The 24,630-nt window shown below is 52.4% G+C and overlaps 2 protein-coding genes across 16 annotated transcripts in view; one reads left to right on the top strand and one right to left on the bottom strand.

The window, feature by feature from the left end:
* Nucleotides 1–12,118, top strand: part of NAPB (NSF attachment protein beta) — a 41,584-nt gene extending 29,466 nt beyond the window's left edge. For 4 of the 14 annotated variants that reach the window (XM_017341770.4, XM_089307376.1, XM_089307375.1 and 1 more), the window contains 6 exons: nucleotides 1,880–1,935; nucleotides 2,056–2,140; nucleotides 5,410–5,514; nucleotides 7,188–7,256; nucleotides 7,623–7,673; nucleotides 8,369–12,118. In XM_017341770.4, coding sequence (XP_017197259.3) covers nucleotides 1,880–1,935; nucleotides 2,056–2,140; nucleotides 5,410–5,514; nucleotides 7,188–7,256; nucleotides 7,623–7,673; nucleotides 8,369–8,533 — 531 coding nt within the window. In that variant the 3' untranslated portion in view covers nucleotides 8,534–12,118. The remainder of the gene's footprint in view (nucleotides 1–1,879; nucleotides 1,936–2,055; nucleotides 2,141–5,409; nucleotides 5,515–7,187; nucleotides 7,257–7,622; nucleotides 7,674–8,368) is intronic. The other 10 variants (XM_002710936.6, XM_051845301.3, XM_089307378.1 and 7 more) reach the window with 5 other exon arrangements.
* Nucleotides 12,119–15,045: 2,927 nt separating this feature from the next.
* On the bottom strand, nucleotides 15,046–24,630 carry GZF1 (GDNF inducible zinc finger protein 1). Of its 2 annotated transcripts, none has more exons than XM_002710937.6 (6): nucleotides 24,502–24,630; nucleotides 20,811–22,213; nucleotides 20,025–20,119; nucleotides 18,570–18,737; nucleotides 17,221–17,378; nucleotides 15,046–17,035 (listed from the first exon to the last, which is right to left on the bottom strand). In XM_002710937.6, exons 2-6 carry the CDS (start codon nucleotides 22,193–22,195, stop codon nucleotides 16,685–16,687), a joined length of 2,157 nt encoding a protein of 718 aa, XP_002710983.3. In that variant the 5' UTR covers nucleotides 22,196–22,213; nucleotides 24,502–24,630; the 3' UTR covers nucleotides 15,046–16,684. The 2 variants fall into 2 exon arrangements, with proteins under 2 accessions (XP_002710983.3, XP_069908239.2); XM_070052138.2 differs by having other exon boundaries at nucleotides 15,046–16,989.

Raw genomic sequence — 24,630 nt, 5'->3', positions numbered from 1 at the left:
TTGGAAGTGGAGCAGCTGGGACTTGAACCAGCGCCCATATGGGATGCTGGCACTGCAGGCGGCAGCTTTACCCACTACGCCACAGTGGCGTCCCCAAGTGTTTGTTTTTTTAACACAGCTATTCAAGGTGAATGTTCTAGGCATGCTGTTTGGAGCACAGGATAGTATTGGTTCTGTCTCCTATATCCTGTGGCTTCAGTGGTGGCTCAGCTGTTAGTCATCCTACTGCCCACCCAGGCAGGGCCAGTCTGCTCCCTGTGCTGTTTTGTTACATTTGTTGTTTTCTTGCTCCTCCACCTGTCTGCCTGTCTCTAACTCACTGAGGGCTGCCTTCAAGCCACTGAAATCAGGATTAGGCTTGGGTAGGAAGGCAGTTCCTGCTGCCCATTTTGGTCTTACTGGTAAAGCTCTATAATGCAAACTCATACCACCTGTTTCTGCATGCCTGCAAGCCAAGAATGAAGTCACAGTTTTTAATCCTTGGAGCAGAAAGCATTTTTTGGCACGTACAAGTTATGTGAAATTGAGACTTAATTGTGCCTAAGTAGAGTTGTATTGGGATACAGCCACACTTGTTTATTGACTGGCTGTCTTGATGTTACCTCCAGGAGAGCTAAGTAGTAATCTTTTTTTTTTTTTTCTTCAAGATTTATTTACTTATTTGAAAGGCAGGGTTACAGAGAGCAGAGGCAGAGAGAGACAGAGGTCTTCCATCTGCTGGTTCACTCCCCAGAGGCCACAATGGCCGGAGCTGTGCTGATCCGAAGCCAGGAGCCAGGATCTTCTGGGTCTCCCATGTGGGTGCAGGGGCCCAAGGACTTAGGCCATCTTCTACTGCTTTCCTAGGCCATAGCAGAGAGCTGGATTGGAAGAGAAGCAGCTCGAACTCAAACCGGTGTCTGTATGGGATGCTGGCACTGCAGGTGTCGGCTTTACCCACTACACTGCAGCACCAGCCCCAGCTAAGTAGTTTCAGCAGAGATTGTTTCTCAAAACCTGAAGTGTTTGTGACCTAAGCTTAGAGAAAGTTCTCTGCACCCCTGGTTTGAGCATTGTTCAGACCTGCCTCTTGCCCTCTGGGCTACAGAAGTCACAGGTGTCTGCAGTCTTGTGAGGCCCTTTTCCCTGGACTTTGCCTGGTCCCTTTCTGCTTCCAGAGTGGCACCTCCCCCCCCCCCCAAGTTGGGTCTTCACTTCCGAGTGGTCAGGTTCTTGGCTTCCCTAAGTCTGCTTGGCATGACGGGCTTCTGGGGCTCCAGACTGCAGCCTGTGTCTCCTCTCCACTTGACTATTAATGGGGTGGCATTCATGTTGGATTAAAGGGAGCACCCTCGTCCTAGCTGACACTTCAGGCGTGAGTGAGGGCTGCCTGTGCTGCTGTAGTGAGCTCTAGACCTGAGACGTCAGAGGGCTTATTCTCTCTAAAAGAACAAACCAGTGTAGCTGTTGTGGGTTTAGCAGTAGTGGGGACCCTGGGTTTTGGGTGCCAGCTGCCCTTCGTGGTTATTTAGGAAATGTGGCCAATAGGGTTCTGCCATCCTCAGTTTGTCTCTTCCTGTGTCATCCGTCAGGACCTGTCATTGCCATTCTGGCTTATGGGAAGTGGGGAAGGCTGGAAAATCCCGGTCTGGAAGTGGTCCCCAGCTTGTCTGTTTCCACCCCGGGGGAGGAGGAAGAACAGGTTTTGATGGACAGCAGGTGTCTGTCGCCAGGAGTCTTCTGGAGCTGCATGCAGTCTAGTTTTCCTGAGTAAAAATGGGCTGCATCGTGGAGGGTTTCTTGTTGTTGCGGGTTTATTTGTATAAGAGAAATGCTTATGCAAAAGTAGCTTTTAACTGCAACACTGAATTGTTCATGAATCACATGTATGTGTTTTCAGGCTATCGCACATTATGAGCAGTCTGCTGACTATTACAAAGGAGAAGAGTCCAACAGGCAAGTGTTATTTTTCTTCATGTCATTGTGCCCCGAGTTGGTGTTGGTGTCGGTGCAGGTGTCCCGGGCCCTCGCTGTTCCCTGGGCTGTCGTTGATTCTGCTCTGGTTCTTGGTTTCAGCTCAGCTAACAAGTGTCTGCTCAAGGTGGCAGCATACGCGGCACAGCTGGAGCAGTACCAGAAGGCCATTGAGATTTACGAGCAGGTGAGGGTGCTGTCACCGCCTCAAACACAAGAGACTACGAGTGATTTTTGGAAGCATTTTTTAAATTGGGACATAATTCACAAGTCATGTATTTCATCGTTTTAATGAATATAGTTCAGTGATTTTTTAGTATACTCAGAAGAATATGTGAACATCACCACTACCTAATACTAGAAGATTTTCATCACCTCCATGAGAAACCCAGCCCCCCGACCTCTGCCATTCCCCTGTCTACTAAACATGTGCCTGTCCCTGAACCTTCAGTATGTGTGGGACCAGGATGTAGACTTGTGTGACTGAGCGCTCTCACTTAGCAGATTGTCTTCAAGGCTAGTCCAGTTTGTAACATGTTATCAATGCCATAGAACTCCAGGTTTATCCTTTCATCAGCTGATGGGCATGTGGCTCACTTCCACCTGGGACTGGGACTGCTGTGAGCATTTGTGTTTGGGTTTTTGTGAGATATATTTTTAGTTCTCTTGTCATATGCCTGGGGATGGAATTGCCATCCGTGGGATCCACCTGTGCTTAATTCTTTGAGAAGCTTCCATACTGGTTTCCGCAGTGGCTGCACCACTTTACCCTCCCTCCCCCATTAATGCTCAAGGGCTCCTGTTTCTCCTCATTCCCACCAGCACACATTTTGTTTAGCGATGGCCACTCCAGTGAGTGTGTCATTGCCTTAGCGGTCAGTGAGGCGGAGTGTCTCCTCGTGTGTGTACTGGCTGTCTGTGTGTCTCCTTTGGGAGAATTGTCTGTCCTAGTCATTTTGGCAGTTTTTAGTTGTATTTTTTAGTGTTGAGTTTTAGGAGTTCTTTATATACTTTATATATGAGTCTCTCATCAGATCTTTGATCTGCAGCCACAGCACAGCCACGTTGACAGAACACACGGTACATGTCACAAGAGATCATGTTCTGGGCCTTGAAACAAGCCTCAAAAAATTGATGGTGGAATCAAAGTAGAACTCCACAACAGGAAGATTATAGGACAATCTCCCAACACTTGGAGATCAGTGAAAATCTAAACAATCCACGATCATGAAGTCTCAAGGACTATCAATAAGCACAGTGAAGTGAATTAAAAAAAACACAACAGGATAATCTTGAGACACAAAGTGGCACTAAAAGGTTAATTGCTCTAAAGGTGCACACACAAGAAAGAGGAAATCACTGAGTTACGCTCCAACCTCACATACCTAGAAGAGCAAAATAAATGTAAAAGAAAGCAGAAGGCAGGAAATAGAGAGAATAGAAATCAGTGGAAATGAGAACAGAAAAATCATGGAATTTAAAACCAAGCATCTAGAGAATAATTACAACAGTCCCTTACAAGCTCTCCCCCCACCCCCAAAAAAAGCAGCGGAGGGAATAACTTAATCTGAGGCCAGACTGACGTTGTCACCAAAATCAGAAGGGTATCTAAAGACCAGTGGCCCTTAGCAATAGGGAAGCTAAATCCTCAACAGAATGTCACCAAAGCATTTCTGGCAACGTAAAGAAAGAATCAGAGCCCATGGCTGAGCAGTACGGTGTTTGTCTTGCTCAAGCAGAGATCTGGTCCTGGGAGGGAATCCCGAAACTCTTGGCAAACTCCACCTGGAAGAATGCCTTTGTTTCCCTGGGGGCCTTGAGAACCGTGGGCAGGTGGAGAATGAGGTCAGCTGTGAGAATGCTCAGCCACAGCCAGGTGAGTTCATAACGCCAGGTTCAGGTGCGCGCTCTCAGCTGGCAGTAATCTTTGCGTAGTTTCATCACGGCTGTTGGCAGGAGCAGGCCGGAAGTTTGCACCGTCTGCAGACAGTTGTGGGAGAGGAACAGGAGCTCCATTCTGAGAACTACCCCAAACCCTGCCCCTAGGAGCCCCCAGCTGGTCCCCTCCTTACTGTTACCCACCTTTTCACAGATGTTTGATGTAAAATAACAGGCTTTGAGCTGCACTTAGCAGAAGGAATGGGAGAAAATACGAGGAGACTTGCAAAATGGAAGTAAAAGAAGTTTATTTATTAAAGTGCAGAAAAAGTTGGAAATGCATGCATTTTTGTCATAATACGCATTTTCCATGAACTCTTTGCAGTATCTTTGTATGTCTACTTCCTCTTCCTTTCTTTTTTCTTTTTTAAATTTCCATTTATTTTTTTATTTGAAAGTCACACAAACATCCACTGATTGACTCCTCAAATGCCCACAACAGCTGAGGTCAAGCCAGGCCAGAGATAGAGCTAAAGAATCAACCTGGCTGGCGCTGCAGCTCACTAGGCTAATCCTCCGCCTGTGGCGCCGGCACACTGGGTTCTAGTCCCGGTCGAGGGACCAGATTCTGTCCCAGTCACTCCTCTTCCTGTCCGGCTCTCTGCTGTGGCCTGAGAGTGCAGTGGAGGATGGCCCAGGTTCTTGGGCCCTGCATGGGGAGACTCCCCCATGGAGGCTCTCCCGCATGGGAGGCCAGGAGAAGCACCTGGCTCCTGGCTTCGGATCAGCACAGTGCACCTGCTGCAGCGGCCGTTAGGGGGGGTGAACCAACGGAAAAGGAAGACCTTTCTCTCTGTCTCTCTCTCTCTCACTGTCCACTCTGCCTGTCAAAAAAAAAAAAAAAAAATCATTCTGGGTCTTGCACATAGATAGCAAGGACCCTGCTACTTCAGCCATTACCTGCTGCCTACTGGGGTGCGTGCTGGTAGGAAGCTGCAATGGGAAATATGTGGGAACTCGAACACACAAACCTCAGTGTAGGATGTGGGCATCCCAAGTGGCATCTTAACCACTGTACCAAACACCCATCCCACCAGTGTTGTGGTCTTGTGAGGTAAACTGCCACCTGTGACACTGGCATACCATCTGAGCTCTGGTTCAAGTCCTGGCTGCTCCACTTCCAATCCAACTTGCTGCTGATATGCCTGGGAAAGCAGTAGAAAATGGTCCAAGTGTTTTGAGGTTGCTATCCGCATGGGAGACCTGAATGCTGTTTCAGATTCATGGCTTTGGCCTGGCCCAGACCTGGCCATTGTCGGAGCCATTTAGGGAGTGAATCAGCAGATGCGAGACCTCTCTCTGTCTTTCCTTCTCTGTTTGTAACTCCGCCTTTCAAATAAATAAATCTTAAAAACAAAAAAGCCACCTGCTCCTCTCAGCTACTCATGTATCTGATATTTCTTGTCTAGTAAACTTCTCTATGAGTATGATAGTTGAGTTAAAAGAATGTCTTTCATTGCTGAACTAACATAAGGGATACTTTTGAACCTTTTAAATGTAGCTTTGCTCTCTGGCTAGGTTGGGGCGAACACCATGGATAACCCTTTGCTGAAGTACAGTGCGAAGGATTACTTCTTCAAAGCAGCCCTCTGTCACTTCATAGTAGATGAGCTGAATGCCAAGGTAAGGCGGACGCCAGTGCCCATGCTCTGCTGGATTCTATCATTCTTTCTGGCGTTTCGTTTCTCTGGTAGTAGGAAGACTAAACTGAGGACAACAGAAATAATAATTCTGTGATACGTGTCCCAGCTGCAGAAGCTGTGCCCGGGAAGTTCCCTGGTAGCCACCTGTCCTTTCGTGGCTTTGCTGTAAGGAAATTAGGGAGTCAAGGGGGACACAAGCAAAGTAGAGTCGTGTCCTCTCTGATGGAACTTGGGAACGGAGCTGGGGGAGTGCGGACAGCCTCCATGCCGTCCGTGCGTGCATCAGCAGAATTAGAGCCCCTGAGAGAAGACGCTGCTGCTCAGCCTCACCTGTGACCTGAATGTGGTCTACAAACATGCTTCAACAAGGCTGTGGTAATGAGCTGAAAGGGGAGTTCATCTTGCTGTAGAAAATCCGGAAAATAAAGAGTGTGGGTGTCGTGGCACAGTGGGTTAAGTCACTGCCTGGGGCCCCGCATCCCAGAATGGAGCACTGGTTTGAATCCCGGCTCTTTCACTTCTTTGTTTTCTTTTTTTGTTGTCTCAATTTATTTTTATTTGAATGGCAGGGTTACAGAGGGAGAAGGGTGGAGAGAACTCCATCCAGGTCTCCCATGTGGGTGGCAGGCGCCCAGATACTTGAGCCACCTTCCACTGCTGTCCTAGGCACACCACCACTTCCTTTTTTTTTTTTTTTTTTTTTGACAGAGTGGACAGTGAAAGAGACAGAGAGAAAGGTCTTCCTTTTGCTGTTGGTTCACCCCTCAATGGCTGCTGCGGCTGGCGCGCTGCGGCCAGCACACTGCGCTGATCCGAACGCAGGAGCCAGGTGCTTCTCCTGGTCTCCCATGAGGGTGCAGGGCCCAAGGACTCGGGCCATCCTCCACTGCACTCCCGGGCCATAGCAGAGAGCTGGACAGGAAGAGAAGCAACCGGGACGGAATCTGGCGCCCCAACCAGGACTAGAACCCTGTGTGCCGGCACCACAAGGCGGAGGATTAGCCTATTGAGCCGTAGTGCCGGCCACAACACCACTTCTGATCCAGCTTCCTGCTAATGCATCCTGGGAGGCTTGCTTGGGCCCCTGCCACCTCTTTGAGAAACCGGAGTGAAGTTCCAGGCTGCTGGCTTCTGCCTGGCCTACACCTGGCTGTGGCAGGCATTTGAGGAGCACAGCAGAGGGTCAAGCTTGCTCTCTCTGACCGAGAAGGAAATCTTGAAATCCAGGGGTAGTTTTTTCATAATAGACATTTCCATGAACTTGTTGAAGAGTTGGTGAGTGCATGAATTTTGGACTTTTTGCACCAAGATAAACTTACTTTGTAGTTTGATTTTCCATGAACTTTTGGAAGTATTCTGAGCATCTCCATTGCGTGGATGAACACGGGCTCCTGGTCTGTGAGCTTTGAACAGTGAGATTTTGTTCAGTGTCTTCTCTCTAGCAGTTAGGAATACTGGTTTAGAAACTTATTTTTACTTGAACTTGAAAATTAAAAATTAACAGGGTTCCTGTGTTGATTTTGTTGTTCACAGCGTACTGTTTAGACACTGAAAAGTTCAAATCTAGATAAGTGTTACTGATGTTAACAGACTGGTGAGTGCTTTGTTTCCTGGTTCTAAGTCTGACATTGACGAGACATTCTTCTCTCCCAGCTTGCTCTTGAGAAATATGAGGAAATGTTTCCAGCATTTACTGATTCAAGAGAGTGTAAATTATTGAAAGTAAGTAACATTGGAACTTTAAAGAAAAGGGCTTTAGCCATTGTGGGACAACTCCTAAGTGGGATTGGCAGAAAAGGAAGCAGATGCAGGGTGCTGGTACTCTGTTGCGTTTGTGTTATAGGTGTAAAATGCCATCGTGTTGGGCATGTAGGTGTTGTGTTCTGAAACGGGCAATTTGGAAATATTTGTACAAAGCTAGATCCTGACCTAGAGTAGTTCTTGACTTACCTTGGAATATTTCCCACGTGTGCGAGTGATTTAGTAACATCAGCCAGTGTGGTACTAATGTTTAAAGTATCCATTCAGTCTTGAGACAATGTCATCTCACCAAACGGTGTATTTTTTTTTTTTTATATATGCTGCCAGAAACTTCTAGAAGCTCATGAAGAGCAGAACAGTGAGGCCTACACTGAAGCGGTGAGTCACACTTTGGGTTAAGTCACAGGAAGTTCTTTCACCTTTTCATTGATGTTACCATTATTTCAGCATGCTTCAGTAGTCTGTTATATTCGCCAAAATCAGCTCCAGTAGCCATGGTGACACGCAGTGCTGTCTCTTGAGTTAGACTCGGAACTAATTCAGCTGCCTGGCTACTTCTTCACTCACATACTGTTAGAACTTGCTAATTTAATTTTTTTAAAATCTGGGGGGCCGGCGTGGTGGCATAGCAGGTAAAGCTGCTGCCTGCAGTGCCGGCATCCCATATGGGCGTTGGTTCGAGTCCCGGCTGCTCCATTTCTGATCCAGTTCTCTGCTATGGCCTGGGAAAGCAGCAGAAGATCGCCCAATTCCTTGGGCCCCTGCACCCACGTGGGAGACCTGGAAGAAGCTCTTGGCTCCTGGGTTCGGATTGCAGCTCCAGCCGTTGTAGCCAACTGGGGAGTGTACCAGTGGATAGAAGACCTTGCTCTCTCTCTCTCTGTAACTTTGACTTTCAAGTAAATAAATAAATCTTTAAAGTCTAATCCACAAATAAGTATAAAGCAAAATTAGTTGAAATACAATTTAAAGTATAAAAGGTAATTAGTGAGAGTTTAATGTTTATGGCATAAAATAAGTGGAGGATTGTTTTCTTTACACTTTTTTTCTGTTTTTATCTTTTGCCATCTCAGGTTGAAAATCGAGCTGATCTCTCCGTGGCTTTTGTTCACATGTTGCTCACGTCCCTGAAGCGACAGTGGGAAGTTTTCCTATTTAGCTTTAACTCATGCCCTTTTCATTCTGTTGTCATTTTATTCTTTGGTAATGTAGCAAAATGCATCGTAACTCTGCAGTAACTTTTTTCCCTGCTGAGTGATTATTAGTTTTCCGCATTCCTTTCTTTCAGTGGCTGGAGCTGAGCTGATCTAAAACCAGGAGTCAGGAGCTTCCTCCAGGTCTCCCCTGTGGGTGCAGGGGCCCAAGGACTTGGGCTATCTTCTGCTGCTTTCCCAGGCCAAAGCAGAGAGCTGGATCAGAAGTGTAGCAGCCAGGATTTGAACTGGTTCCCATATGGGATGCCGGCACTGCAGGCGGCGGCCTTACCTGCTATGCCACAGTGCCGGTCCCCCGCATTCCTTGCTAATTCTTACCCAGCATCCAGTTTCTTGTGACATTAAATGCACTCTTCCAGTCACAGTGACTGTTGGGAATTTTTACATATACATGTTTGCACACAGAGCAATATAGAAAGCAGAGGAGCTTGTCACAGGTACCATCCCGACAGTCACAGTTTAGGAAAAGCCATGTGCGATGAAGAAGCTGTAGAGTGGGAGGAGTGACCGTGAATCCTAGCCCGGCCTGGGGCGCTGCAGTGTGGGTTCGAGTGTATTTCCACAGCCTAATTCCTGCTCCTCTCCCCTTAAACTAGGTCAAGGAGTTTGACTCCATATCTCGCTTGGATCAGTGGCTGACCACCATGCTGCTTCGGATCAAAAAGTCCATCCAAGGCGATGGAGAAGGAGATGGCGACCTAAAGTGAAATGTCTGTACTTTTGTGGCATGCAGCTAAATCCTTTTTAGTTTTGTCTTAGGGCCAAGTGATCTTTATGGGACGCCCATTTAATGGCTTCATCTTGTTGCCTGTGAGCCTCACGATCCGTGTCTGTCGGAGCTCGCCTGTCTGTTGCTGTGAAGTGGATGAAGGGGAGGCTCCTGGTGGGGTTGTGCATACGACACACTGCGTCGTGCGTAGAGCCCACCCAGAGCTCTCTGCAAGTGCTTCAGACTGACTCCTGTTCCACCTGCAGTGTTGCCACGTTTGCACGTCCTCCTCTGGGACTCGAGCACACACACCAGTTCCAACACACACTTGGCAGATTGTTTAAACATTGGCATCTGGCTGTATTGTATCAGTGTGAATGTTTAGTTTAGGACAGTTACTAGGAATGAGTTAGCAACCTCGCTAGAAGCCCTGCATATTTTTTAATCCTGTGATGATTTTGATGGATCTGGTGACAGGTCTCTTTGCTTTTGTGTTATTTTGTGGGCTGACGTGTGGGTGGTGAAAAGTTAGAACAGCTGGGATCTGTTGGCATCATGGGTGGAAGGAGGCGCTTCCTGGCAGTGCTCGCCTGGTGTGCAGCTGGGTATGGGGCGGGCTTGATTGATCCGTGCTGTCACACAAACATAGGTGATGTAGGGAAATGCAGTTTTTCCTTTCTATGGCAGTAGTTGCAACCTTTGTTGGGGTGGAAATCCATTTTTTTATACTGCACTGAAAGTGTTTTGGTCAGCACACCCTGTCCCTGGCTTAAGCACTCTCTTGTGCTGAGTCAGCATTGTGGACATCCTGGCCAGGGCTGGCCAGGGCAGCACAGTCAGAATGAAGCATTGAAGTGCTGGGTTACTTGTCACAGAACACAACGCGTCAGAGGGGTGAGCCTGGTGCAGGTTTGGGTGGGCAGGCACTCCAGCTTGGCTCTCAGGGGACTTGAGTTTTCTCTTAGCTGATGGAATGCCTTTAGCTCACACGTTTGAACTCCATGCTGTTTATTTTGATTTACCTAATAGAGGTGTGCTCTCTCGATGGACAGACTTGGTGTTACTGTCTTACGTGCCAGTGTAGTACTGGAGGTATAGTCTTGTTTCCTGAAGTCGCCCTGCATCGGTATGCTCAGGTAGGTTGTATGTGGCGTGCACTGACACAGCCCGCGGTTCCTTCTCAGTCAGGCTGCTGTCGAAGCCTCCCAAGCTGTCCAGGACTGAGCCGCGTGGGAGCTCGGCTGCTGTTGGTCAGGCTTTGCTGGGCAGAAGCAGAGTGAGTGCGCACAGGTGGAGGGTGGGCGAGTGCCTCAGTGTAGGGTGAGAGAAGGCGGCAACGACGGAGCTAGAAGGACCCCTTGGAGGCCCCGCTGTGCAGGTTCTACCTCCGTGGGGGTCCTGGGAGCAGGAAGCTGAGTGTCCAGTAGAGGAGTGGGCCCTGGGGACTGCTGAGGGGTCCATTCTTCTCCGGCACGCTGGAGTTGTTCAGGAAGAACTGGCGGTTGCAGGGGGTAGAATTTGGAACGGGGCCTGGTGGTTCTTCAACCTCTGCCCATTAGAATACTCTTGTGAAAACGCGATCAAGAGAAACGGGTTCCTGTTGCTGAACCTCACGTGCCGCGCAGCCAGCCAGGTGCACTCTGTGACAGTGACGAGGTTCCTCGTCCGGAGAGCACTGACCCTGCCAGCCGCTGCGCTCGTTTCAGCCCCAGTGACCCCTCTACATGGTTTTCCTGTAGGCACTTCTGGTTCCCTTCTCATTGTGATCGCCCAACTGCTTCCTGTGGGAAGAGGGCGCATGGTCTTGTAAAATCCCTTGCACCATTTCGCTGTGTCAGCACGTCACCTGTGGGCAGTGCAGTAACTGCTGGGATCAGGACCTTGGCCAAGGTCTTTGTTTCCAGCGTTGCACTGTGTGGAGTTTGAAGATGATGAGCCGGGAAGGGCACCCCCGGAGGGCTCCGGCTGTCCAGGGTTGAACTGGAAACCTAAGCATCAGGAAAGCAGAGCTGGGCTCACGGTCGTAGAGTAACAAACAGGCACAAGCAGGGCAGGTGAGCATCACGGGACACGCTTGTGGAGGGCGCCCAAGCTTGTGTTGCTGCTGGCTCTCTCTGTGCCCTAGGAAGACTGAGTTCCTTAAATCAGTACCTGGTAGGAACCCAGCAACCAGCTTAGGGCAGCCGCAGCCGTTCAGGAAGGTGCGCCTCGCCAGGCCTGCTCAGGAGACTGCAGCCTCACTGGGAACCCTGCAGCCCACGGAAAGAACACAGTAATGATGCTGGCTGAGGGAGACCTGCCAGAAAGTAGAATGAGAATGAGAAGAAAGCCCCATAACTGTGCACATGCTCCGTGACTCTTGTGTCTTGTGGATGCGGGCAGCACCAGGATTCCAGATGCCCGGGAGTCTCCCATGTGGTTGGTGAGCGAAACAAAACAGGCACTTGCGTTACAGTCCCGCGTGCCAGCAGACTTGGGCTCCGTTCTTACAGGAAAGCTTTGCTTTTCGTGGCAACACTTTCATAGCTTATGTGAGTTCCCTTTTTAATTTAATGGTTTGAAAACAGTGTTTTTGCACACTTGTGGCTCTGTGTGGTGGTGTCGCCATAACCAATGCCTGTGCAGCGGCCGTGTGCACTCCCTGTTCCCTGTGGCATTGCACATCTACAGCGTGCAGACCCACACCTCCATGATTTCCCTCTGAGGGCCTGGCGGTGCTGCGTGCCCCCACAACTTGCCTGTGCCGTGGGTGCCGTGGCCAGGGACAGACGTCCTGCCTGGGCAGGGAATTGTCTTACGAACGCTGACCATGTAACAAAAAAAAAAAATACATCTACCTTAGCAGAAAGATTGTTTTCTGTGAACCTGTACAGTCAATAAAGTGGAAAAGATGCATACCATTTGCACTGGTCTCTGCTGGGTGTGCTATGTTGATGGTGGCCGCCTCTCCATTGGGTGGTTCTGTTCCGTCTGACGCAGTGCACCTTGGCATCCTCTGGGCTCTATGAACCCCCAGTCGTTTGCTGGGCATCGGGGCAGGTGCTCCGCTATGTGTGCATGGTGACCACCTTCCCAGCCCACTCCTGGTGCTTGCGTCCATCGGGCTGTAGGGTCACTTGCAGAGGAGTGGCTGCTGGGAGACTCCAGTGGTGGGGAGTGAGGCACCTCAAAGCCTGAAGCCTGATACTCGCCCCTCTCCCGGGAAGTGCTGCTCAGCCATGTGGCCAGTGTCTACGCAGACAGCAGTGCCTTCGGGAAGGGGTGAAGGCCACTGATGCTCTGGGGAGGAGAGAAGTGCAGGCCGGCCTGGCCTGGAGACTGGTCTTGTCCTCAGGTGTCATCCAAGGACAACTGAAAGTCACAGGAAATAAACCCAAGCAGGAATGGCGGCACAGCCAGGCAAAGGCAGGACCTGGGAGTGCTTGCTCGTTCCAGGTCAGGTCACTCGCAAGACTCACCGTCTGTTTCCTGACATAAAAGCCTGGTTTTCTCACCCATGGTAAGAGTTCAATGCAGGCTGCCAAGGGTAAATGGGGGGTCGGCGCTGTGGCGTACATGTGCGTGCAGTGCTGGCATCTCATGTGGGTGCCAGTTCGAGTCCAGTTTTGGATCCGGCTCCTTGCTGATGGCCTGGGAAAGCAGTAAAGCAGTAAAAGATGGGCTAAGTGCTTGGGCCACTGTACCTGCATGGGAGACCCAGAAGCAGCTCCTGATTGGCTCAGCTCCAGCCATTGCAGCCATTTGGGGAGTGACCTAACAGATAGAAGATTCCTCTCTCTCTGTCTCTCCAACTCTCCCTCTGAAGTAAATCTTAAAAATTGAGGTTTGGTTAGGGCACCTGCTGGATGGCCCTGACCTGTATGGCCACCTCAGCCACATATGCCTACTCACAGGTACATAGAGTTTGTATGAGTGTCCTCCTCCCAGCTGCAGTAATACATGGAGTTCTTCACAGAATTCATGGAAAATACATAGGAAAAAACTAAGGGACCAGTGCTATGGTGTAGAAGGTTAAGCCTGCACCTGCAGTGCCAGCATCCCATATGGGTGCCAGTTTGAGTCCTGGCTGCTCCACTGCTGATCTGGCTTCCTGTTAGTGCACCTGGGAAAGCAGCAGCAGATGGCCCCCAAGTGCTTGGGCCCTGCACCCATGCAGGAGACCCGGGAGAAGCTTCTGGCCCCTGGCTTCGGACTGCTATAGTGGCTGTTTGAGTGAACCAGCAGATGGTAGATTTGCTCTGTCTCCCTCCCCTTTTCTTTCTGTCTCTGCCTTTTAATTACAAATAAATCTGAAAAAAAAAATTACAAGAAAAAACTAAGCTTGTATCCTAAATAATTTTTTAAGATATATGTATTTGAAAGGCAGAGTGACAAAGAGGGAGAGACAGGGATCATCTGCTGATTCTTTCCCCAAGTGGCTGCAAGGAGTTGGGCTGGGCCAGTCTGAGGCAGGAACCAGGAATTCCCATCTGAGTCTCCCACATGGATGCAGCAGCCCAAGCACTTGGGCCATCTTCTGCTGCTTTCCCAGGTGCATTAGCAAGGAGCTGGATTGGAAATGGAGCAGCCAGCACTGCAATCCATGCCCCAATGTTGGATGCTGTCATTGCAAGCAACAGCCTAACCTGTCATGCCTCGACAGCCTTTTTTCTTTTTTTTAATGGATTGCAAGTATTTTTGCACTAAAATGTCTTTAATTCCATTCACCTTGCACTTTTTGGAAGTACCATTGTATCATTCAGGCACGTGAACACCATTGAGTGCAGTTACGTGAACAAGCACCCACCTGGCTTCCAACAGATGCCAAACTCCTTGGTGTGACGAGGTGCAACGTTCAATGGGTTAGCCTTAAGTTACAATTTATGTGTATTAAGCCATAACTACAGTTCTGTTTAAAATCACCTTTACTAAAGGTTTTCCCCAGTCCCTGGCTTGTTTTTTCCAAATGTACAACAGGAAAATAAGCAAGACCAAAGGCTGCAGAGCCCGTTGGAATGTGGGCCAAGGGTGTTTCTCACACAGTGGTTGAAAGGCACCAAGTCACCTTGGTTGAGGCCGGGAGCAGCCCTGTGCCGGCGCTCAGGGGCTTTCCTTGCCTCAGGTCACACTGGAGAGCCACCGAGGCCGCAGGTGGGCTTGCTCTCATTCCCGGGGCTGCACTTAGGGCAGGAGAATCTGAGATGGCCCATGAAGTGCCCTGTAGAACCCCTGCAAGGCTGTGGGCACCTCTGCTCTCAGGGACAGCTCATCCTGGGCAGGGGACCATGCCATCCCGATGCCCACTGTGACCTTATGTAGAAGCAGGCACGGAACATCCGCTGCTGTTTGTGTGTGAGTAGGGGGCCGTCACCTCCAGAGAATACTGTGAAACCCACGTTAAATCCCCAGACTGCATAGTAAAGGCTGACAGACTGATCCTAAACCTGATTCCTCACACAATCAACAAAAGTAAGAATCCTATTTCAGGGGCTGGCATGGTGTGGCAGGGAAAGCTGCTGCCTGCAACACCAGCATCCCATGTGGGTGACAGTTCGTGTCCCAGCTGCTGCACTTCCAGTCGAGCTCCCTGCTAATGTGACTGGGAAAGCAGCATAAGATGGCCCAAGTGGTTGGGCCCCTGCCACCCACATGGGAGACCCAGATGAAGCTCCCGGCTGCTGGCTTTGGTCTGGCCTAGCCCTGGCTGCTGCAGCCATTTGGGGAGTGAATGAACAAATGGAAACTGACTCTGTCTCTCAGTCTTTCAAATAAGTAAATCTTTTTAAAAAGAAAATTGGCTTCTGCAGAGCTGTGATCACAATCACATAAATAAGCTGAAATGCAAAGCTGTTTTTACAAAGAAGACATTTATTAACACGTTAAACAGTGTTTTTGTAGAACTTCTAAAGAAACAAATTCAAGACAAAAATTATTCCAGGAGGTAACAAAATAATCTATCACTTAAATTCCTTCTCATCAGGATGACTTTGCGCCATAAAACAGTGCATCAGCTGGCGGGTTCTGTCTCTTCCAACCGAGATGAAAACTAGTGTGTTTTTTCCCCCTCTGTAAACACGACTTGGATACAGTGATGCCGTCCTAGCTGAATTCGGCCCTGTGACCTTTTGAGGGCCAGTGTGATACAGGTTACCAGCGCCTGAGACACCTCGCAGAGGCTTCGCTGTTCACCTTGACTGAAGTCAAACAAAGCAGCTGGGAAGAAAGCCCTCCCCCAACACAGCTGTATCTGCATCTCAGACCTCACAGATAAAGTACCTTCCTTTTAGGAAATCAGTGTTCATAGCACGTTTAATAAATAAGATGTAAGGGGGGAAGCAACCGGTGAGAAAAGGAATTTTCTCCTTTAAGGCCTTGAAGGGTTCCACGTGACTCGGCACATCCTAGGCACACAGCAACAGGCCCAGGCCCTGGGACGAGACATGAGGTTTAGCGAACAGCAGGGTCGTCCTTTCACTGTGCGTGTTTCCAAGCGTGGCGACATGTGGCGAAGCGAAGCCCAGCACGAGCCAGGGAACAGCACGGCGCCTGCCCCCATGGTCCACTCTTTAAGGCATAATCAGGGATGACAGTGTCCAGGCTTTTGGTCCCCTCTCCCATCTTCTCACGCACTCCCAAGGACACAGAGATCACTAGCAATCACTAGCTGCTTCCATGCTGAGTGTGCAAATGAGGAAATCTGTATTTGGAGAATTCCACAGATCAAGGCAGGAATACCTGGCAGCAACACTCTTCTGATGTCTACCACGCTCACCTCGCGTTGCTGCTTGTGAATGAAATGACACGGGTGTTCATGGCCTCTTGCTTAATTTCTCACACCTCGCTGCAAACAGCACACTGTCTGGGCTCTTTGGTAGGACGGGTTCACCTAATCTGGTCTTCAGGAATGAAATGGAACAGCCACATCTGCTTCCAAAGCTGATCTTCTGACAGGTTCCGGGCTGTGTCTGTGCTCAGCAGTTTCCCATGAGTGCCTGGGAGTGGGGAGGGGACTGGGAGGAATAAATGCACCAATCCATTTCTTCAGTTCTGCCTGAAGGTCCCTGTGGCAAATGTGATTTGCATGGCTAACAATACATGGCCCCACTCTGATATCAGCTTGGTAGAAAAATACCTTCAGACTATCCGAGAAGTAAACACACGAGGAAGCTAAGGCAGGGTGAAGCACCGGCGCTCCGAGGATTCACACACAGCCCACGCAGGGGTTACAGGTGGTCACGTGGGCGGCCTTGCTCGGTGACCGCGTCATGAGATCATGCAGGTCAGGATTTTCAAGGGAAAGCTTTCACAACGCAGCGATGATGACGTGCAAGGTGACGGAGGCCAAGGGAGATGGATGGAGGCCGTCCCTGCCCACACCTTGCACAGGGACGGCTGTCTCTTGGCCCCAGGCCCCGTTGGGCTGCAGCTGCCACCACATGGGGCCCCACGGAGGGTCCTGCCTGGCACCAGGCCCCGCGTGCTCCCACTCACTCCATGCTGGTCAAGGGGTGCAGCTGGGCGGGCATTGCGTCCGCCTGTGGGCTCAGCTCGCTGAGCTCACTGAGGGTGGTGGCCAGCAGGGCATCCTGGGACACCACGGCGGCGTCGGCCTTGCAGGCGGTGTCTGCGGCATTGCCGTCGTGGGCGGGGGCGACATTGCCAGGCACCGCGGCCAGGCCGTGAAAGTGGCTGCTTTCTGCGAAAGACAGCAGTTTATCTGAAAGCTTGGGCGGCACGTACTCTTCATCCGGCTGTTCTGTCTTGTGACCCTCGTCGTTCTTGGGGGAGCCATCTACAATGACAAGGAAAGACTTCCATGGAGTATTCTTATCGTGTATCTACAAATCAAACACAGAACACATCACTGAGTGTGTCTCTCCGTCTCCCGCGCAGCACCCACTGACGAGGGCATTTCTGCAGCCTGCAAGCACTCTGGCTTCCGCTTGGCCTTGCCCTGCAAACGCCCCCCTGCCCTGCCCACCGCTGAGCCAGCCCGGGGGTGGGGGCGCGGCCTGCTGCTTACAGAGGTGTGCCGCCGCAGAGTGGACTTGTCCGTGAACGTGCGCCCGCAAGCGTTGCACATGAACGGCTTCTCGCCCGTGTGGATCCGATGGTGGCGCTGTAAGGCGTTGAGCTGGGTGAACTGCTTCCCACACTGGTCACAACAGTAGGGGCGCTCCCCTGAGACGGGACAGAGGAAGAACACTGCTGGTGAGTCTCCCTGGCCTGCCGCCCGTAATCCCGAGCAGGCTTTGGAGCAACACGGTCTGAAAACCCCAGGAAAGCCTCCACGCCTGCCTTAAGGCAGGCTGTGCTGGCAGCGGCTCAAGGGCTAGCCGACCAGAGACACAGGTCCATGCCTGCAGCCAGCACTGTGTAGAAATGACAACTCTGTGCCACAGTGATGGTGTGTAGCACCGTAAGTCCCCTAGTCACCGCACCTGCATGTGTATATGGTTATCCACATGTAGTCTCTTCACACAGCCATGCGCATAATCAGTACGCTGGCCGTTCCTTTCCGTAAAAAGGAAAGGGACTCAGGCAGTGCTGTGGCGTAGCAGGAAAAACCACTGCCTACAGTGCCAGCATCCCATGTGGTCGCTGGTTCGAGTCCCGGCTGCTCCACTTCCAATCCAGCTCCCTGCTAATGGCCTGGGAAAGCAGTGAAATACGGCACAGTGCTTGGGCCCCTGCACCCATGTTGGAGACACAAAGGAAGTTCCTGGCTTTGGCTTAGCCCAGCCCCAGCCTGGTGCTGGGGAGTGAACCACTGGATGTAAGCTTGTGCTCTCTGTCTCTTCCTCTTTGTAATTCTGCCTTTCAAATAAATATAATAAATCTTAAAAAAAAAGAAGAAAAGGGTCTTGGTTGTCTCATGTACATATGTAAGTACTCCTCCTCAGCTCCTCAGCATTTCAAAAATGCTGTTATGGGGGCCAGCCCTGTGGCATAGCCACCACCTGCAGTGCCAGCACCCCATATGGGCGCCAGCTGGAGCCCTGGCTGCTCCTCTTCTGATCCAGCTCTCTGCTATGGCCCGGGAAAGCAGTAGAAGATAGCCCAAGTGCTTGGGCCCCTGCACCCACGTGGGAGACCTGGAAGAAGCTCCTGGCTCCTGGCTTCAGATCAGCCCAGTTCTGGCCATTGCAGCCAGTTGGGGAGTGAAACCAGCAGATGGAAGACCTCTCTCTCTCTCTGCCTCTACCTCTCTAACTCTTTCAAATAAATTTTTAAAAAATCTTAAAAAAAAAAAATGTATGTGACACACAAGCTTTCCCACAACTTCACTCCAGGTAGTCTCCTAGTCCGTCTATAACCTGGGGTTGTCTGTTGCCGGCCTGAACCCCCCCGCCGGGCACCCGGCAGCCGTACCTGTGTGGACCTTGATGTGCTGGTACAGGGAGTTCCGCTGAGCAAAAGTCCGGAAGCACACTTCACATTTAAAGGGTTTCGAGCCAGTGTGGATTCTGTTGTGATGTTTCAAGTACTCCTTCGAAGCAAAACTCTTGCCGCATGTCTCACACATGAAAGGCCTCTCACCTGCGTGGACAAGAGGCAGTGAAGGTCAGAGCAGTGTGGGGAGAGCGGCTCTGCCCTCAGAGGACCTATGTGGACTAAGTAGACACCACCAGAGGCCGCTGGTGGGAAAGGCCGTGGATCGGCCAGCGAAAATGCCGCTGGACTAGAACCAGAGGCACCGGTCAGCCAGCTGGCATGCTGGCAAGTCAGCCGTTCCATTCCAGGTGGCTCTCTAAGAATGAAATTCCTTCTGGACGGGAGAGGAAGTTTACCACGGCTGTGTGTGTGTGTGTAACCCTCCCAGGGACTAACTGCTGTCAGCATGAAGGTGGGACAGGAAAAAGCTTTGAATTCCAACCTTTGCTTCTGTCATCCCCTGGAAGGTCACCCATCAAGGGCACCCCTGATTTCATCCATGTCAAGATGAAGATACTGGCTTTGCTAAAACCTGACTACCGCCTCAGATGACCAAGTCTGCCAAGCCCGCGGTGTGGCCCGACACTGTCCCCCGCCACTCACCTCCACTAACAACTGCACTCCCCTCATCAGATGCCTCATCTCTGCCTTGCTGTATCTGAACCTGCGGCTCATATGATAGTGCTCAGGGGTAAAGACCCCGTGGAAAAGGAACTATGTTCGTGGGCTGGACCAGCCTGAGGCCAGCTGAGATGCTACCCCTCGAGAGAAAGCCGAATCCCAAAGCTTTGGGGAGGCAGGAATCAGACGATCCCAGCACCCTGACACATCACACAGCAATGTTTTTTTTTTTTTTTTTTTTCCTGTTTTTTTTTTACGTGCTGAATTGCAAGTCAGCTGGGATTCAAGGTATGCTGTGTTGTGCATGTTTAAGTTCCACATCCGGGCACGCCCATTTCTTTCTTGCCTTTCTCAGCCTGCTCTGAGCTGCTTCCTTGCGGTGGGACATGCAGGTTGTTTCCAATTCTTTGTTAGTAAAAATGGCAAGAAGATGGATAACACAAGGTACCTTTCCCTACATTCTGGACAATTTCTGGAGGACAGATTCCTGCCAGTGGAATTTCTGGGCAGAACAGTAAGGACTATTTCATATCTCTTGACCCCGAAGACTCACGCCCGGGCCCTGGTGCCTGGTGTGTACTGTGCAGGCCACAGTACACCTGTACACGGTCACCCTGTCACTTGTCTGCTCATAGATGGAAGAGCTGTGTCCTGGCTTCAGCCTGCACCACTCCGGCAGGAGGTGCCCACTTGTCAATCATCTGGCTTCCCTTCTACAGCTAGCTGAGCCCCGGAATCCCGACAGCTTGAGTGCTTAGCGTGAGCGCTTACCTGTGTGGCACCTTTTGTGATAAATCAGCATGTGGTTCTGGGTGAATCTTGCGCCACACTCATCACAGACAAAAGGTTTTTCCCCGGTGTGGATTCTGAAAGCACAACATTCACATGGTAACTCGGGGTGCGAGTCAAAGCCCACTTCACAACATGGTGTCCACTCGACCGCGCACACATCATTTCCTGCAAAGGCCCGAGGAGCAGGCGGGCCACGCTCTCCATCCCAGAATGCACGGGGTGCCTGCACACACCTCTCTCCTGCTCGGGAGACCCACTGCGTATGCTGGAAGGCACGTGCAGGGACAGGCCAAGCCTGTGCAAGTTGTTTAACACGCTGAGTGAGGAGAGCTGCTTCAGGTTTTGAAAGCTTCCTCGTTAGGACCAGCCACAAGCAGCCCGGGGAAGTACTGTGAGGGCAGCAGCACGTGATCAAGAACATTCCCGCCACGGCGGGACATGACATGGCCAGTCTGGAGGTCATGGCGCTGTGGAACCTGGATTCTGAGAAGCGGCCCCAGCGTCTGGTGCTCCCAGCTCGTGGGAAGTGGCTCTCAACCTTGCTTCACTGAGCACTGCCTGAGCCAACTGTGTTGACTCCAAAGCGAGCAAAAGATGAGGGGCACCACGATAGCACCCCCAAATCCAGCCTAGAACTGAGAGGAGGGCCCTTTACTTGCTGGTGTGGGTCTCAGACCTAAGTACTGAGCACTGACCCATCGAGCACTGCCCACCGACAGGTGTACTACAAACTGACTACCCGCCCGCCCATTGTGCACTGCACACCTCATGTGGGTCTTGAGCGCTGACGGCTGCGAGAACTTGGCCCCGCACTCGGTGCAGCCGTAGGGCCTGTCGCCGGTGTGCGTGCGCTCGTGCAGCCGCAGCGCCGTCTTGGAGCTCAGGCCCTTGCCGCACTGGCCGCAGCGGTGCCGCTCGCCGCCGCCCTCGTGCACCTGTACTACGTGCCGCTTCACGTCCTTCTTGCGCTTGAACTTCTTGCCGCACAGCTCGCAGGGGAAGCGCCGCTCGCTGCTGTGCACGTGGCGCTGGTGGCTGCGCAGGTTGCAGCGGTTGGCGAAGGTCTGGCCGCAGGTGTCACAGCGGTACACCACCTCGCTGGCCACGCCGTGGTGCCGCCGGATGTGCTTCAGGAAGCTCTTCTCGTACAAGAAGGCCTTCTCACAGACGCCGCACTTCAGGTTGCTCCTCCTCTTCTCCGCCGCACCCCCCTCCTCCTCTTCCTCCTCTTCCTCCTCCTCCTCCTCCTCCCCCTCCCCGGCTGCCTTTGGAAGGGGGTCTGCCACCTGCATGCCAGCCCCACCCCCCTCAACTTTTGTAAGGGGCCCGGTCTCCATCCCCGCGCTCTCTGGGTCTTGGGCCTGCGCGGTCCCGGGGTCTCCCGAGCCGCCCTCGGCACCTGTCTCTTGCTCTCGCAGCCTCCTCGTGTATTTTTTTTTAGGGATCTCCACGAAGACCTTTCTTCCGGCCAGTCTCCCGCTGGCTCTTCTGATTTTGGGGTAGGGAGGCTTAGCCACATCCTTCTTCTTGTCCGCTTTCTCCTTGGACTTCCTCGGCGGTGTGCCTGGTGACACACCATTGCTCATCTGCTCCCCTGGGTAGTCTGAGCGATCCACCAGGCCGTTGGGGTGAGCCCCGTCCATGCCCAGTGCACCTGCCCGGGGGTCGGGGCCAACTCCGACTTGGGGGCCGCCACTGGCCTCTGCCTCCTGGGACTCTGAGAAATTCTGCAGCTCCAAAAGCACCGACTCCAGCATCTGCTTCTTGAGCTGAAAACACGTTTCCGACAAGTCCAGACATTTCAGTTTCTCGGCCGTCTCCAGCATCCGCTGCACCCGGTCTTCTTCCACCTGCACCTTGGCAGTGTAGACAAACTCGAGGAACGAAGCGAAGTCCACGACCTGCACCTCATTCAAGTGCACGTTAGTCCTGGCCCCGTCGGCGCTCTTCTCGTTAAGGAACATTTCTTTGAAGAACTTGCTGGTGGCCGCCAGCACAGCCTTGTGGGCCATGAAGTCTTTGCGGACGCCCTGGTACTCCACGCTGACCGTGACGTCGCACAGGTGGCCCAGGCGGCGCAGCTCGTGCATCTCGTGCAGCAGGTTCAGCGGCGAGGACTTGGATTCCAGCAGCACCGCGCCACTTTCCATCTTCCTTTCCAAAACCAGCTGTGAAGACACAAACAGCAGTTTTAACAACCCCCCAAGCAGAAGAGCTGCAAATCACGAGAGGCGTCTGTGTTCACCGGAGGTACCAGCGCCATTAACAGCCTGGCTCTGCCCATGGGCACATGTAGCCAGCAGTGTCCTGGAGCTCACAGTGCCCTTTCCAAAGATGATATTTGCATGAAATAAGAGAACATTTTCCTAAGGTTTCCTCCAGTGATAAACAAATACAACCAAAACTATCATTAATGGAATACATTCAAACAATAACTTGGGGGCTGGCGCTGTGGTGCAGCAGGTTAAAGGCCAGGCCTGAAGCACCGGCATCCCATATGGGTGCAGGTTCAAGACCCGGCTGCTCCTCTTCTGATCCAGCTCTCTGCTGTGGCCTGGGAAATTATAAGATGGCCTAAGTCCTTGGGCCCCTGCACCCATGTGGTAGACCCAGAAGAAGCTCCTGGCTCCTAGCTTCCGACTGGCGCAGCTCTGGCAATTGTGGTCAACTGGGGAGTGAACCAGCAGATGGAAGACCTCTCTGTCTACCTCTCTCTGTAACTCTGTCTTTCAAATACATAAAATAAATCTAAAAACAAAACAATAACTTGCTTATCAAGGTCATCCATTTTTGTTTTTAAAGATTTACTTGACAGAGTTATGGAAGAGAGAGATCTTCCATCTGCTGGTTCACTCCCTACATGGTTGCAATGGCCAGGGCTGCACTAGGCGGAAGCCAAGAGCCTGGAACTCCATCCGGGTCTCCCATGTGTGTGGCAGGGGCCCAAGCACTCGGGCCATCGGCTGTTGTTTCCCCAAGTGCATTAGCAGGGAGCTGGATTGGAAGCAGAGCAGCCAGGACTCAAACCAGCACCCATATGGATGCTGGTGTCACAGGCCACCATGCAGGCCCCCAAGGTCATTTTCTAATCTGCTTACAGACATGCCCTAAAACTGTGACAGAATTTATGGCAACAACGTCTGATTCTTTGGCCAGGAAACCAGATAATTAAAAGGAAACATGCTAGCCACTCTCTGGGAGCAAACCTCAGAGAATCATTTTTATAAAAAAACATCTAGAGAAATACACCTTCCATCCACTGGTTCACTCCCCCGGGCTAGCAAGGGCTAGGCCAGGAGCCCAGAACTCCATCGGGATCTTTCACGCAGGGGCTCATTAGCCAGCAGCTGGTCCTGGAACCAGCTGTCAGATATGGGATGCCAACAGGGCAAGTGGCACTTTAACCCCCTGTGCCACAACGCCGTCCTCGCTAGAGAAATCATCTCTGCCTGTGGAAACAAACCTGTAAATACCGTCTTTCCGTGAGGAAAACTGGGGAAAGTAGCTCAGAATCCCATCACCACCCCTAAACGCTTTACAACCTGCAGGACTGTTCCTGTCCCGAAACAGTGCAAGCCCCAAGGGTGCGGCTGAACCGTGGGTTTCCCCTCTGCAGGTGGCCGGTGGGGGGCTCCTTGTTGCTAGCTCCCCATGCAGAAACACAGAAGCCCTAACAAGGTGGTAGTGAGGGGCTGGCCTGGACTTGAGCTTGGGCCTGCCCGGCTGGGCTCCGGCCTCAAAGCAAAGCTGCTCTCCGCAGCCCCTAAGCGCCGTCTTGGGCCCCAGAAGTCCGTCCAGTGCAGTGGGCGCGCAGAGGTAACCGCTGCCCCTCCCCCAGACTTATGCCCTGGACCCTGCGCCCACCTTCCTCGGACCGCTTCCGGCCATGCCTCAGCTGTCCGCTGGGCCCCACACGCTCCCTGAAGCCCCAGGTCTCCTCAGGAACCCGGGGCCCGGCGCCCCTGTCCCCCGGCCAGCCCCCACCCCCAGTCTGCCGGCCTCGGGCGGACGTGCGTGCCTGCGGGCGCCCCGGGGCGACTTCTCCAGTGCCTGCGGCCTGGTGCCCCGCGCCCACTTCAACTCCGCGCCGCTGCCGCCCGGCCCCCGCACGGACGCCTGCAGCCCGAGCCCGGGGCACCCAGACGCGGCTCGCCAGCTCGGCACAGGGGGCGTGGGTCTACGGTCGGACTTCCGGTCCCCTGGCTGACCCCGCGCCGTGAACCTCCGGCCTCTCAAAGGCGACCCGCACCACAAAATGCTGCGGCCAGGGCCAAGCCCCTCCTCGCCGACGCAGGCATCCGGGGCCGCGTGGACCCGGCCCGCACCCCGGGGCTCGGCCGCACACGGTCCTGCCCCAGTATCCCGAGGTCCGCCGCTCTTCAGCGCCGCCGGGACCTGCGGACAGCCGGGCAGCGGCAGCGAGGCTCGCCGGGGCCCCTGCGGACCGCACACTCACCTCCCAGCCAGCGGCCCCGCCGCAGACGCCGTCCGCCGGACCAGGCCCGCAGGAACTACCCGGCCTGGCTGGGCGGGGCGCGGCACCAGGCGCGGGGACCGCCGATTGGCCGCCGCGAGCCCCGCCCCG

The sequence above is a fragment of the Oryctolagus cuniculus genome, chromosome 11 (assembly GCF_051225735.1).
Source record: "Oryctolagus cuniculus isolate XC-2025 breed Fujian yellow rabbit chromosome 11, ASM5122573v1, whole genome shotgun sequence".
NCBI lineage: Eukaryota > Metazoa > Chordata > Mammalia > Lagomorpha > Leporidae > Oryctolagus > Oryctolagus cuniculus.
Note: the sequence above shows the minus strand (reverse complement) of the source record. Positions and strands in the feature narration are given on the sequence as shown.

Excerpts from the sequence above, each read along its gene's own strand:
- GZF1 (XM_002710937.6), bottom strand. The coding sequence starts at position 22,195 with ATGGAAAGTGGCGCGGTGCTGCTGGAATCCAAGTCCTCGCCGCTGAAC. Across the intron at positions 17,379-18,569 it reads GCACATCAAGGTCCACACAG|GGGAGCGCCCCTACTGTTGT; the intron begins GTACGGCTGCCG and ends GTCCCGTCTCAG. Across the intron at positions 17,036-17,220 it reads CTCTGCGGCGGCACACCTCT|ATACACGATAAGAATACTCC; the intron begins GTAAGCAGCAGG and ends TTTGATTTGTAG.